This window comes from Artemia sp. Qi Xiang Cuo, chromosome 13 (genome assembly GCF_049724085.1).
Source record: "Artemia sp. Qi Xiang Cuo chromosome 13, ASM4972408v1, whole genome shotgun sequence".
In the NCBI taxonomy this organism is placed as follows: Eukaryota; Metazoa; Arthropoda; class Branchiopoda; order Anostraca; family Artemiidae; genus Artemia; species Artemia sp. Qi Xiang Cuo.
The window spans coordinates 31,287,402-31,301,684 of record NC_142806.1 but is presented as its reverse complement, the minus strand read 5'-3'; the positions used below and the strand labels follow the sequence as shown (position 1 = coordinate 31,301,684).

Here is a 14,283-nt window from a genome sequence, read left to right as displayed (position 1 = left end):
CGCTTGGCGTTTCTTACCATATTTTTCAGTGTAATAACAAGACAAAAGTAGGGAAACTTAAGTGATTGGCAAAATTAGTGCAACAATAAGTGGCTGATTTCAGTTACAATTACTAAGTTTGAAAAAAATACAAAGAAACGCTAAAGCTAGATGGGGTTGGCGTGGTTTTGTCGACATTAGTACCAGTTCCCATTCTTATAAGTCACTTATCAAGGAGGCACACTTGTGCCTCTTTAAAGAGGCGACCCACCACAATGTTAAGCGATTTCCGGTCCTAGCGGTCGCAGAGAGACGGCGGTGATCGCATTTTGTAGCCTAAGCTCAAACTAAGAAACATGCAAAATTTCACCCCCCCCTCCGACTTTGTCTTCATGGGGGAAAATGGGCCAGAAGTTTCGACCCAACCACCACAGGCCCTCTTTAACGTTGTCCGATCGGGCTGAAATTTAGAGGATAAGCTCTCCTAGGGCCTGAGAGCTTATCCTCAAAATTTCAGCTCAATCCGATCACTCCTTCCCTGTTTTTTAAAAACCAAAGATAGCCACTTAATGGTTATCAAATTAATTTTTTTATCAGCCACGCTTAGAGGCCACAGTTGGCAACGGATCCGGGTGAATGAGGACTCATTCGAACCGGAATTCAACCTCTTAGGGCCTTTTGATATTTTCAGACCGAAAAAATTATCCCCCGAATTTACATTTACGAAAAACCTCGTTTTCCTATAAGAGCCCATGTTAATTTTTGAAATTCCTAAAAGCATAGTATTTCATTATTAAATTAGATCAAAATAGTCCTCTTAACCTGACAAGACCGACTACAAGCTTCAAAAAATTCCAGCTCTTTCCCAGTATTTTTTTTTGTCGAAAAACGAAAATCTTACTTTGTATTTGCTTGCGTTGAAAATAGATTGCAGAGACAAAAAATAATTTTAAAAAAATCTCTAATAGTACAGTGATCACTATTCCTGTCTGTCATGCGGAAGACCCGGGTTCGATTTATATATTGAATTTAAAGTAGCATCTCTTAAATTTAAAGTTTAAAAAAGAAACTCAGTTTCTTTTTTAAATCCAATCTATTAAATCCTTCGGCTCAACAGGCGTCCCCAGAAGAACACCACAGTCGGCCTTCAGCTTACAGGTAAGTCTCCACTGCTTTGATAACATGCCGTATACCCGCATGCTCGAGGAAAAGTTGAAAAAAGAAAATCTTACTGTGCATTTGATTTGAGTATTCCGGAATTAAAAGCCTTAACACAAGAATCTTCAAAAGCGGGGGGGTTTGGGGGGTGGCAGCCCCCCAACTTTAACTCCTGACACGATCAGTTAACAGTTAGTCAAGCAATAATTAGTAACAAACTATACAAAAACGTGCAGAAATATTTGAAAAAAACTACGTTTTCTAAAGAGTTAAAGAGGCTGAGTCACAAGTTCGAACCTTAAAACGTTCAGGGATTAGGAGGTACAGTTGGGGGGCTGCCACCCCCAAAACCCCCCGCTTTTGCACCCTCTTTTGTTAAGATTTTTATTTTGGGGGTCTGCCCCCCCCCTCAACCCCCGCTTTTTCCCTTGCAAAGAAATGCTTTGCAACACGAACGGAGTCTGCTTGAATTTTTTACCGTAAGAACATCCTATTGCATCTCTTTGATTAGAAACAGTACTGAGCCTGTTTGCTGGATTTTTTTTTACAGGAGATTTTTCCCTAACCGATAACAAGCTATAATGTGATGAACTTCACAATTTTGAACAGAAAAATCAGGGAACAGAAGAAGGGCTCAGCATAAACAAGCAGTTTAGGTTCAGGCAGGTTCAGGTGCATCTATTTTTCCATCATACATAATCACACTGAATACATAACTATACCTGGCACAGAGACAAGATTGTAGTTATAACTGTAACAGACTGAGTTGTCATTCCCAAATTCTCTGAAGATTTAAAAAAAATGGCATTGAAACAGTTTCATTCGTGTTAGTATGACCAACTGATTGCAGGCTACAGGACTTAAAAAAAACCTTAACGAAAGAGGCTGCAAAAGCGGGGGGTTTGGGGGCGGCAGCCTCCAAACTGTACCTCCTAATCCCTGTACGTTTTAAGGTTTGAACTTGTGACTCAGCCTCTTTAACTCTTTAGAAAATGTAGTTTTTTTTCAAATAATATAATTTAATCAATACCATGAAGAGGTAGACAATGGCCACACAGACAAAATCCCTGTGAAAAGATAACTTTAAATACCATATTGATATTTACAGTCGTAAATATTTTGAAGCTTCGGTTTTACGACTATTAATTCGTGTTTAGACTCCTAAGAAAACATTTTTCTTATATTAAAGACCAAAAATAATCAATGACAAAATGTGGCGGGCATGAGATATAGTTAGAAATCTTTAAAAGGGCAAATCCCAAGAAATTCAAACCTGGACCAGACTCAAGCTTATCCTTATATAAGATTAAACGGAAATGTACATTAAGCTTACATTATTGAGTTGGGTTGTGTTCCCAGTAAAAGTAAAATGTTCTATAGGACAGAGAAGAGCTTCGAGCCGGCCTCCCCTTCAAGATTTTTATGATTTCCACCATAATCTTCAATATTTTTCAAAAGAATTACAGTTTTTTTCTTTTTAGAATCCTTCGGTAAATGGATTCCTGCGTAGATGCCTGTACCTTGGATTTAGCGAATTTCTTCAAAGTACAATAGAAAATAGAAATCAACAAAAGGACTTACACTTTTCTCTAATAGTAGAGAGCATGGCAAGAAATATGTAATCAACAAATGTAAATTTGATACGAGAGTCACTTTCGGTTTCAAGAAATTCAACATTGGAAAATATTGAATCCCATAAAGGCAGGATATCTTCGAAGGCGAACTCACGACCGAAAAGCAGCCGCAGCCAACGACTAGAGATAAAAAAAATTAACAGAATAAATAGAAGAAAAAAACATTTATATTGCATAAAAAATATAATGTCAGAGTCTCACTCGGCCTCTCTTTGAAATTTGTGCTAGTTTTTTGGATTTTTTATCTTGTTGCTGAACAATCATGTAAGAGTATGTTTTCGTTCAAGTACACCTTTTTGTTGGTAGCAGTAAAGATTAAAGTAGGGTCAATCCCAAATTACACTTCAGTTTAAAAATGGAATATAAACTCACCGAAGATATTTTCAATTCTGGTTACTACCGAATAAGCTTCCAGTCTTTTTGAGTTTCTAACTTTTTATTTCAGTTTATTTTATATAAATGAATAATCCGAAGGTAATCTAAACTTTGATCATCCAAGTACCCAGTTTGTCCGATATTTATTCTTCCTCTAAGTTCTGTAAACTGCCACTTGGTTGCTGTCACTGTCACTCAGTTATCACTTACTTACTGGGGTATAAAATCAAAACAAGAGGGACAAAGATCCATACGAGTAAGCAGCATTCCCTGTATAATGACTTGTATTGCCAAGCCAAATTTATATGGGCTTTACGAATGAGTTCTAGGATCTTGCCACTTTGATTAAGCAAAAAACGTAAATATCAGCAGAATGATATATATATATATATATATATATATATATATATATATATATATATATATATATATATATATATATATATATATATATATATATATATATATATATATATATATATATATATATATATATATATATATATATATATATATATATATATATATATATATATATATATATATATATATATATATATATATATATATATATATATATATATATATATATATATATGTATGTATACGAAATATAAAATGGGCGAAATATAATTTAAAAAAAAATGACAATCGTAAGAGTTAGCAGAATTTCTTATATAAGATAATATATTTTGCTTAGTATTATTTGCATAGTCTATACTTTATTTTTTTTTATTTTTTTTTTTAATTGGGTAAACGTACACATTACAGTTTGTTATAAAAAAAAAAAATAGAAAATCATATTGTACTTCTTTGCAATAACAAAGATAAGTTTTATGTGTCACCTATTTAATTAGTAACAACAAGCAAAAATCCACAGTAAAATTGTCATCGATGGGCAAGGTCACATCCAGGCAGGGGGTTATGGTGTTTGCAAAAATAATAATTCTTGTAAAATCCCCTCCGAAAAAAAATTCTGGAGACGGCCATGTCGATGGGTGTCAATCCCTCCCCCTCTTCCTAAATAACAGGGAGCTTGACCACTGAGCTAAACGACCAACACTCCCTCGTATGTTTTAAATTTAACTTGGTTTGCTCATGGAAATAAACAAAACATGCAATTCATTTGTATACTTAAAATGTTCAGCGAAAAAGAGAAAAATGTGCATGATATATTGTAAAAACCTAGCAATAGACACTCGGCAAGCTTTGCTGCATACATCCTACACGTGTTTAATTAAATTGTGTTTTCATATGAATTAAATATAGTTTCTTGGACACGAAATTCATTTAATTTTCTATTGCACGTTTTAAATTGTACCTTTTACATACTAAACCGTTCAAATAGAAATGATTGATTCAGAAGCCAAATCAAAAAACACTATAGACAAAAAAGGAGAAAATTAAGGAAGAAAAAGTATTACTGAATACGATTATTTTGTACAAATCACGTGACAGAATAATAAAAAGTCGAAATATTTGCTTCTTTGAATAAGTGTTGGAGTTCAGAGACAGTACAAAGGCTTAATTTTGTTGAGAGTGGACGTAGTTAAGGATATAATCGCCAACTTTTCCGCTAAAACCTCAGAAAAATGCAACCCGGGTGGCATTAGGGGCAGGAACACATCGGCTATAAATAGAATCACGAAGTATTTTTGTATAAAAAGGGTATGATGAGAGAGGATATTTGTTTATTTAAGCGATAGTCCAATCGGTTAAGAGTCAAAGGGTTGCAGAAGTCTTTACAGGGCACCATATTTCCACCCCTTGACGGTTATTGCGAGTAACGTTTATTTTATATGTAGTTTGGAAACTAGTCAGATTTGCTTTTGAACAGCTTGTTAGTTTCAAAATATCAAAACTGTCATCCATAATTAAAACGCTTAGCCTCACAATATTTCAATACAGATTTTGGTTCCAAATTGTTCGGCAACCAACAGTGGGGTCAGTTGGGGGGGGGCATGTGGCCTTCCTGAATTTTGAAAAATCTCTTTGAAAAAAGTTTTCTTTGTATTTTTATTGAAAAACCGAAAAAAAACATAAACCTCCCCCCTACATTTCTGAAAATGTAACTTGCCCCCTCCTCTAAATTTTTGTGAAATGACGCCATTGGCTTCCCAAGGGATTAAGTTCACATTTTACCTTTTTAGGATTTTTAGTGTTGAAGCATTTGATTTAAAAACACTTTGACTATCGAACACATTGGTAAACACCAACAGCATCCAGCAAATTTCCCAGCACTAGGTGGTTCCATATCAATATAAAAACCAGATATGCATTTTCTTCTTAAAATTCCTGCGCTATCTTTTAATGGACAATCCATAGAAACTACTTACATTCCATAAACTTGAGGGGCTATTTCATTTCTTTCCAAATGAATGTATAGTTCTGTGTCTAATCTTTTCAAGCGGTTGTCATGCAATTCGGAAAGTTTCTTGACCAAATCATTAGTCGCAGAATTCTAAGGAAAAAATTCTACATTAGAAACAATCCAAGCAATAGGAGATCACGCGTAAAATATTTTCTTTTCCAAAAGATTTTGCCAAGTCAGAACTAAGACCGATTTCATATAACTTTATTACTTGACTCTCAAACGACTTCACTTTCAGGTAACACACAAATTTATCCTATAATACTTTGCATCTATATCAAGTTGCTATTCATTCCGTTTAAAACTATACATCGGTACTTCGGACTCATTTACATAAATGCCACGAAAGATTTTTAATGTTTTCTCGCTGTACGATCCATTCAAAATTTTGCAGTCAATATCCAACTGGCTGATAACACACTAATGGAAGGGAGAAAGACTTAAATTTTATTTTAAATGGGAGGGAGGTTGAAATTTAAATCTTTAGCGTGCACAAATTAAAAGGTAACATGAAATTAAAACTCTTCAGGTGTTTAACTGTTTTTCTTTAGGAATTTTTTTTTAATAGAAGTAAGAATTCAAGAGAGAAAAAAGGCAACATGGTCCTTAATCACGGTAACGATGCTAAAATAGAAAGACGCTGTGGCCCAGACACACGTTTGTGTATTAAAAATTTAAGAAAATAAAAAGGTTTATCAAGACTGAGAGAAGAGCTCTAATTTTCAGTACAGGTTGGACCTTTTAACTCTAAATATCATCTTCCCCCAAAATATCAGCACGGATCTACCTTCTACCAGTGAGATACGAGAAGCAGCAAATAAACTGAAAAAATATCCAGGACTGGACTGCATATCTGCAGAGATGATGAAAGCATCAATATCCTCATATATCTTCCATTCATCCTGATAGACACTCATCGGATGCACACTCATCGGAATATTCTAAGAAGTAGATACTTCCATGCCAGGCAACTGGTGAGGTATAAGTCTGCTGTCAATATCTAGAAAGATGTTCGATCCTACAGAGGATTCGACCAAGACTTGATCAATCACCTTCGAGACGAACAGTATAGCTTCCGGCCAAATCGCTCATGTGCGGACCTTATATTCATGCTTAGACTTCTAGCTAAAAAAAAAAAGCAGAGAGTGCCGTTCAAAGATCTTTGTGAACTTCGAGAAGGCTTTCGACTCCGTGAATCGTGAACGACTACGGAAGATTCTCATCAATTTCGGAGTCCCTGAGAAAGTCATGGCGGTTATTATCGCCATGTATGAGGGTGGCGAATTTTGCATCCAGACACAAGGGGGCCAAGCTAGCTTCTTCCGGATCCTGTCAGGAGTAAAACAGGGTTATGTTCTATCGCCATTACTTTTGCGATGGTGATTGATTTCATCCTGCAGAGTGCAGAGACAAGAAGCATCAGATTAAGCCCCTAAGTCTAGGTCAACGATATTGACTTTGTAGACGAGATTGCAGTGCTTGAACCAAGCAAGACCGGTTGTAATCTCCTCTGTCAATTAAATGTGACGATCAAGGTGTTGAAGAAGGTGTCCTGTCCAAATACCTAGGAAGAATCATCGAGAAAACTGGCTCGACAGTGAAAAAAGTGCTCACTATAGTAGGACAGGCAAATGGCACCTTCAACAAACTATGTCAAGCATGGAGATCTCGAAAATTTTCTCTGCGCCTAAAGTTATGTCATTTGAACAGCAATGTCACGCCAATACTACTCTATGCAGCCGGAACATGGCACATGGATCACAAACAAGGGAGAAAAACCCTGGCTTTTGAAATGCGCGACTTCGCAAAATATCGAACATCCACCGGTCCCAGAAGACGACAAACAAGTCATCTGTGAAATGACGCAACAACCTCTAGTGACCGTCATCATCAGAATTAAAAGGTGGAGGTATTTGGGACACGTCCTCCATATGAACCACCCCAGACTCCTAAAATCTGCTTTTACACTGGCAACCACCAGGAAGTCGCACACGGGGAAGACCGAGAAACAGACTGTGCCAGATCTATCAGAGGGGTCTATGCAACTTGCACACCTCCGTTCAACGAGAATGGAAGCACATCACTACAGCAGCAGATCTGAGGGATGATTGGTGACTCCTCCTTGACGCCCTGGGTGTCTCAAGAGGCACAGGCAGAACTAAGGTCTAAGCCACCCCTCCCCACCCCCTTTGTATGTTGCTTAATGACGCAAATCAAACCATAAGTCGAACTCAATAAAGATTATCTTAAAAAGTGTTAAATAAAAAGGTTTCCAAAATGGCATTACCTTCAAATAGAATTTCGTAACATGACCTTTAAACATCAACTTGAGAATGAGGTTTTTAATCTAATTGAAATTCTATCACTTTTTTTTACATCGAATCATTTTTAATAATGAGAGCACAACAGAGAACGTTTAACCTGAAGTGAAATAAACTACATTTCGTTTAATTTAGCTTAGATATATTGACAATAGTTTTAAAAGAAGTTTACACTCAAGGGTTTAAAGATTAGATGGATACATTTCAAGTATTTTCTATGAATAAGATATTTCTTTGAGGTGAATTGTAATAATTAAGATGAAAGAAACAAGGTTGAATCTGAATTTAAAAAAAAAACCTTTTTAATAGCTTTAAGTAAGATACTTTGGTTCTAGGTCAACATATAAATAGGTCAACATATAGTCTTGTGGTGCCTTTTTGGATCTTCCAAATTCATGGAAGCAATAAAGAAAAAGCCAAACCACGCAAGAAACAAAGTTTGTCTTGTTCATCAGGCAGATTTTGTTAGTCTAATACTGTAAAATTTTCTGTTAAAGTAATTATGTGACCTAAAATAAATTAGTGATTCCGCTTTGAATTGAATCACCACTAAAAAGGAGTTATATATATATATATCTGGTATATTCTGTAGCAAGATTTTGAACTTGATCCTCCTCACTAGCTAGTGGTTCTTGCTAGGCTGGGAGTTGATGAATTCAAGATGCTATAATCTTTTAACGACCCCGATTCCAGTACCTGCAAATGAGGATGGACTCGGACCGTGAGCGACGCCTGAAAATTTCCCATGAGGGAAGTAAGTGCTACCACAACCCTTATGTTCGCCAGATTTAAACGAAAATACTTCTCATTTGTATGTTCTATACATTTTTTATGCGTTCTTACTTCCCAGGGGGAGGGATCGCCCCTTATTCCTCCCCCTGTCGGCATTCATACCCTGACACCAATCCCTGGTTTCTCAAAAATGAAGCAGAATAGGAAGATTACAGTTCTACACTTCAGTAATCTAAAGAATTGATGTCCTTATAGGGCTAACAAAAAGTATTCTAATGTTACTAAAAATTTCGTTTAGAAAAAATACACTTAAACCTTACACGGTCTTTGTCGAAGCATGTATTTTACATCTAAAAATATAAGCATTTACAAGCTAGATAGCACCATAACTAACACATTTTAGCCGAGTATATATACATTTAAAGTTGTATTTAAAGTTGTATGTCGTTCCTGAGCTTTGTTTGTAGACTGTATTCTGTGTTGCTATGGCCCGCAGGCTTTTTGCAATAAATATTATCTTATCTATACGTACTAATAAACTTAAAGAAAGGAATTTTTTTTATATTTATAACCCACAATTATAACAAAGTATAAAGATGGACCAACAATACAACAACAACAACAAAAATACAAGAGAAAATTGGAAGATGGTTTGCCATAAAATCTAGACTATCCATAAAATTGGGTGTCATAGCAACCACGAGCAAATAAATTTTGTCTGTAGCCGAATTAGAGCGAAACACCTAAAAACCAACTTATAATACTTTTAACAAGTTTAATTTAAATTATTATCGTTTATATTTTATTAATTCGTTCTTGTTTACAAATCGCATTATCGTAACCCGAGTATATCACATAGTCAGTCATGAATACAATTTGTATTTCTTAAAAAAAAAATCAATAATCTGCAAAGAAGAAAATCGATTCACGGGTAAAAGAACATTTTGACGCTTACTATTCTTACATCCATAGGGTTATTTTAAACTGTGGATAAATTCAAAGGTACAAAAGAGGAAATTTCATCTACTACACACTGAAAAACTTTAGTCACCTGGCACTTAGTGTTCTTACCTCCATACGATTAAATAATTTCGGATTAATCTCTAATAGTAATTTTGATTCTTGCTCTTTACCACTAAACCAGTGTTTCACACCTTCCATCAAAAGTGAAAATAGGGCATAGGCATCATACTCAACACGATCTGGTTCAACAATCAAAGAATAAAGTCGACTAAAATGAAAAAAGTTAACTAAAAAAAGTAATATGTTGACTTTGTTGAATCATCTGCATTGCATTTTCTGTCTAAGTTCACTTGTCTATTCAGGGTCATTTATGCTGGATCAACTAGGTAGGGCGTTTATTGTGTTGAGTAGAATGACCTGACTTTAGTGTTATCTTAATGTCTGTGTTGAGTTGTCTTGGGTTAGACTGCCTATATTATTTAGTTGAGTAGGCTAATTTTTCTATGCTACCCGCCCCAGGTTGAGTCTTCGTCACTTAGGCGGGGGGAGGATTTGTTTACCCCCCCCCCAACATTTTGTCTGACTCATGAAAATATAACAAAAATACATATAAACACATTATTGATACGTTTTTTATCGGCAGGGGGAAGGGGTGTTGCCTCCCCCCCCCCCCGACATTTTGTCTGACTCCTGAACACATAACAAAAAACATACAAACACATTATTAATACGTTTTTTTTTTGCACCACTCCCCCTCGACCAAAAAACCAGGAACAAACTAAAACTCTCAATTTCTGATCGAATGAGCATCCTCTGAAGTGGTTAGCACTATGAGGCGTAAGTAGGAATGAGTAACGGACAGTCCCCCTCCTATATGGAATGAATTCTGCTCATTTTGAGGTTCAATGTTATTCTTTACTTTCATAATAACAGCATAGACCAGAAATATCTCAGAAATCAAAAGGGATTAAATATCAATTGGGGTACATATCTTATCCCGTTCTTTCTGGAGTATTATGGGGTACACCTATCAGCATGGGCTGTGAATAGTAAAAAGTCATAGACAGCTTCTTTGATCCAGAGCTGTTTTAGAAATTTGGAACACATACCCCTCCTCTTACCTGGGGTTTATGCAATAAACCGGGATAGAACTAGTTTTTTCTCGGCCATTTACAAACACTTCAAGCTTACGATTCAGGGTTTCTCCCTTCTCCCTCGAACAAAAATCCTGGATACGTTCTTGCTTCGTCGTATTGTGTCTTTTGTTGAATTGATTGCGCTGAGCTTTTAATGCTTCAAGTGGTCCAGGGTGCAGTTACCTGTACCAAATTATTGAATTTGAGCTTCTTGCAATCCTTCGTTATTCTTCTCGGTATTTCATCTTACCCAAACATTCATCAATAACCACACTAAACACCCCATTTTTCCGTAAATTTCACTTTGGAAGTCTATTTTGACGGATATATATCTCTCCTTCTTCTAAAACTATGTTTTGGAATTGTCGCAACTATTATACTCCTCGCTCTTGACTATTTTTTTTTTTTTTTGATTCTATTGCTGGGCAAATTGTCTCTGTTTTTCTTTGTTTTCTCAGTTTATGGTTTCTTCAATTTTTTTTCTAGCGTGTTCTTCTTTTATTAATGAATTTCAATATTTTCTAATGTATATTCTCATTTCTCTCTGCTTTTTCTTGAGGGAGGGGGGCTATTGTGTATTTCAGTATTTTGTTTATTCTCTTTGTGGTTTCTGGTCATTGAGTTGTTAGGCCTTAAAGGAGCTAAGCTCCTTGGGACGATAAATTATTAGTAATGCTTGTAAAATAATTACTTTTTCTTAGTGTGAATGTATGGTTGAATTTAGCATGCTGAGGTTGAATAAGTTGATTTGTAATTATTGATTTTCATGTTTTAAGTTTAGAATGTTGAGTTTTCTATTTTTACATTCCTGCGTTTGAAATGTCTGTTTTGACCTTTCTACATTGATTTGACAGTCAAATGTCTGTTTTGACAATCTGAGTAAAAAACGACTAGGGCTTGTGCATGTGCATAGAATTAAGTGAGTTTAAGAATCCGTTCCATATTGATATCAACCGAGAGTACACAAAAAAAGAAGAACCAGTGCAATCAACAGGGCAGAATTCTCCACAAATGATTATAAGCTATCCAGGTAATTCTGATTTTTATGTGTGACACACACCAGGTCACCCTTGGAGGAATAGTTCCGAGCGTCTAAAATCTAGGGTACGAAGGTTATGTCAAAGATGGCTGACTATCCCCCAACTCATGTCGTAAAAAAGGCCACTACATTTATATTTACAGAGACTATATCTACATAAGATTAAATATATAAAAAAAGTATTTTTAACTGAAAGTAAGGAGTGACACTAAAACTTAAAACGAACAGAGATTATTCCGTATATGAAAGGGGCTGTCTCTGCCTCAGTTTTACTTTGTCTCACAACTTTATTTTTTTAAACAATAAAAAACTTTAGCGTAAACAGCCAGGCGTTGAGGAGGGGACAGCCTCTTTCATAAACGGAATAATTTCTGTTCTTTTTAAGTTTTAGTGTCACTCCTTACTTTCAGTTAAAAAAAACTTATTTTTTTATTTAAATTCTGAACGTTTCTGAATTAATGCAACTTTGATTTTGGCTCACCCTACATGAATAATTAAAACGAAATTTGCATTTTAATTTTACTTTTTTTTTGGCTAAATGGCTTTCTCGAAATTTTGTTCTGATGTAATTTACGTAACGACCTTATATATTCGAATATTTTTATTACGTATATTAGGGTGTTCGCCCTCTAGTCAATACCTCGCTCTTTACGCTAAAGTTCAAATTTTGTTCCAATTCTTTAAGAATGACCCCTTAATCAGAAGGGCCATTAATTAGAATTAATAACTCTGATGAAAGTACAAAAAAAACTTTAGCGTAAAGAGCGAGGTCATGACTAGGGGGTGAACCCAATCATATACGTACTAATTTCTGTCCGTTTTAAGATTTGATGTTGCTCCTTACTTTCAGTTGAAAATTTTTTTTTTTTTTTTATGGGATTTCTTATCGTTTTTTTTAATAATGCTGGGAAATCCGGCGCCCCCTTCATAGCTATGTCTCATTCGCCCATGAAAACTTCCTCCATGGAAAGATCCTCCCACGTAACACCCAAACCACCCACCTCTCCCCCCCAACTACCAGAAAAATCCCCCTGAAAACTTCTGTATACTTCCCAATTACCAATGCTATATGTAAACATTGGGCAAAGTTCAAAACTTGTAGCCCCCGGGGATTGTGGGGGATTAAGGCATCCTCCAAGAAGTATTTATTATATTTTTCGAACATTATTAACGAAATGGCTATCTCAAAGTTTTGATCGGGTGACTTTGGGAAAAAAATAAGTATGGGAGGGGGCCTAGTTGCCCTCCATTTTTTTTTGGTCACTTAAAAAGAGCACTGGATCTTTTAATTCCCCTTCGAACGAGCCCTCCCGCGATATTTTAGGACCACTGGGCCGATACGATCACCCCTGGAAAAAAATAAATAAATAAATACGCATCCGTGATCTTTCTTCTGGCAAAAAATACAAAATTTCATATTTTTGTAGATAGGAGCTTGATACTCTTATAGTAGGGTTCTCAGATACGCTGAATCTGACAGTGTGATTTTCATTAAAGTCCTATGACTTTTAGGGGGTGTTTCCCCCTTTTTTCTCGAAACTAAGGCAAATTTTCTCAGGCACATAACTTTGATGGATATGGTTAAACTTGATGAAACTTATATATTTGAAATCAGCATAAAAATCTGATTATTTTGATGTGTCTGTTGGTATCAAAATTCCGTCTTTAGAGTTTCGGTTACTATTGAGACGGGTCGCTCCGGCTCAAAAGTATTACGTTATTACGTATATAAAGCGGGTTGCCCCCGACTCAACACTTTGCTCTTTACGCTAAAGTTTTTTAGTACTTTTAAAAAGCGTCTTATTCTTCTAATTAAACGGCGTTTCAGGAGTCATTATTAAGTAATCGGGACTAAATTCAAACCTTAGCGTAAAGAGCGAGGCGTTGAGGAGGGGGCAAACACCTTTATATACTTAATAATTTCCGTTGGTCGTAAGTTTCAGTGATGCTCCTCACTTTCAGTTAAAAAACTTTTTTTTTAAATTTAATTTCTGATCGTTTTTTAAGTAATGCCTGAAAATCGGGCCCCACCGCCACGGAGAAACCCCCTCTCCACAGAAGTACCCTCTAGAAATTCAATTACGGTGAAAATTTACCTAGGACAATTAATCTTAACCACTCCACGTGTAAAATTAAGACGGAAAAGAGAAAGCAAAACATATAAGAAGAATTTTGTACAAGAATTCTGGCAAATTCCCCCAGTGTATAATTTCCCTTGACAAGTTCGCTCCCTGTAAAATTCCCTCCCCAGGGAAAATCCCCCCTATTTAAAAACCCCAAGCAGAAAATTTCCCCCCCACCCCACCCAAAAAATGTATACCTAAATCCCAAAAGAAAATGCTATACGCAAACAATGAGCAAATTTTATAACTTTAATACCTTTCCCCTGGGCCTGTAGGAGGGTCTTTTTATACCTAAAGGTATAGTTATTGGGCTTTTCAGCTTTGATGAACATAATGGCTATTTTAAAATTTATATCGGACGATTTTGGGAAAAAGGGGTGGGGGAGGTGGGTCTTGTTGCCCTGCAATTTTTTGGGTCACTTAAAAAGGCCACTATAACTGTTAATTTCTGT

At 35.8% G+C, this 14,283-nt stretch overlaps 1 protein-coding gene across 1 annotated transcript in view; it reads right to left on the bottom strand.

Moving 5' to 3' along the window:
* Nucleotides 1-14,283, bottom strand: part of TBC1D5 (TBC1 domain family member 5) — a 134,928-nt gene that overhangs the window by 82,828 nt on the left and 37,817 nt on the right. Inside the window, exons 6-8 of the mRNA XM_089098837.1 lie at nt 9,642-9,801; nt 5,483-5,607; nt 2,719-2,891 (exon numbers count right to left, since the gene is read on the bottom strand). Coding sequence (XP_088954963.1) covers nt 2,719-2,891; nt 5,483-5,607; nt 9,642-9,801 — 458 coding nt within the window. The remainder of the gene's footprint in view (nt 1-2,718; nt 2,892-5,482; nt 5,608-9,641; nt 9,802-14,283) is intronic.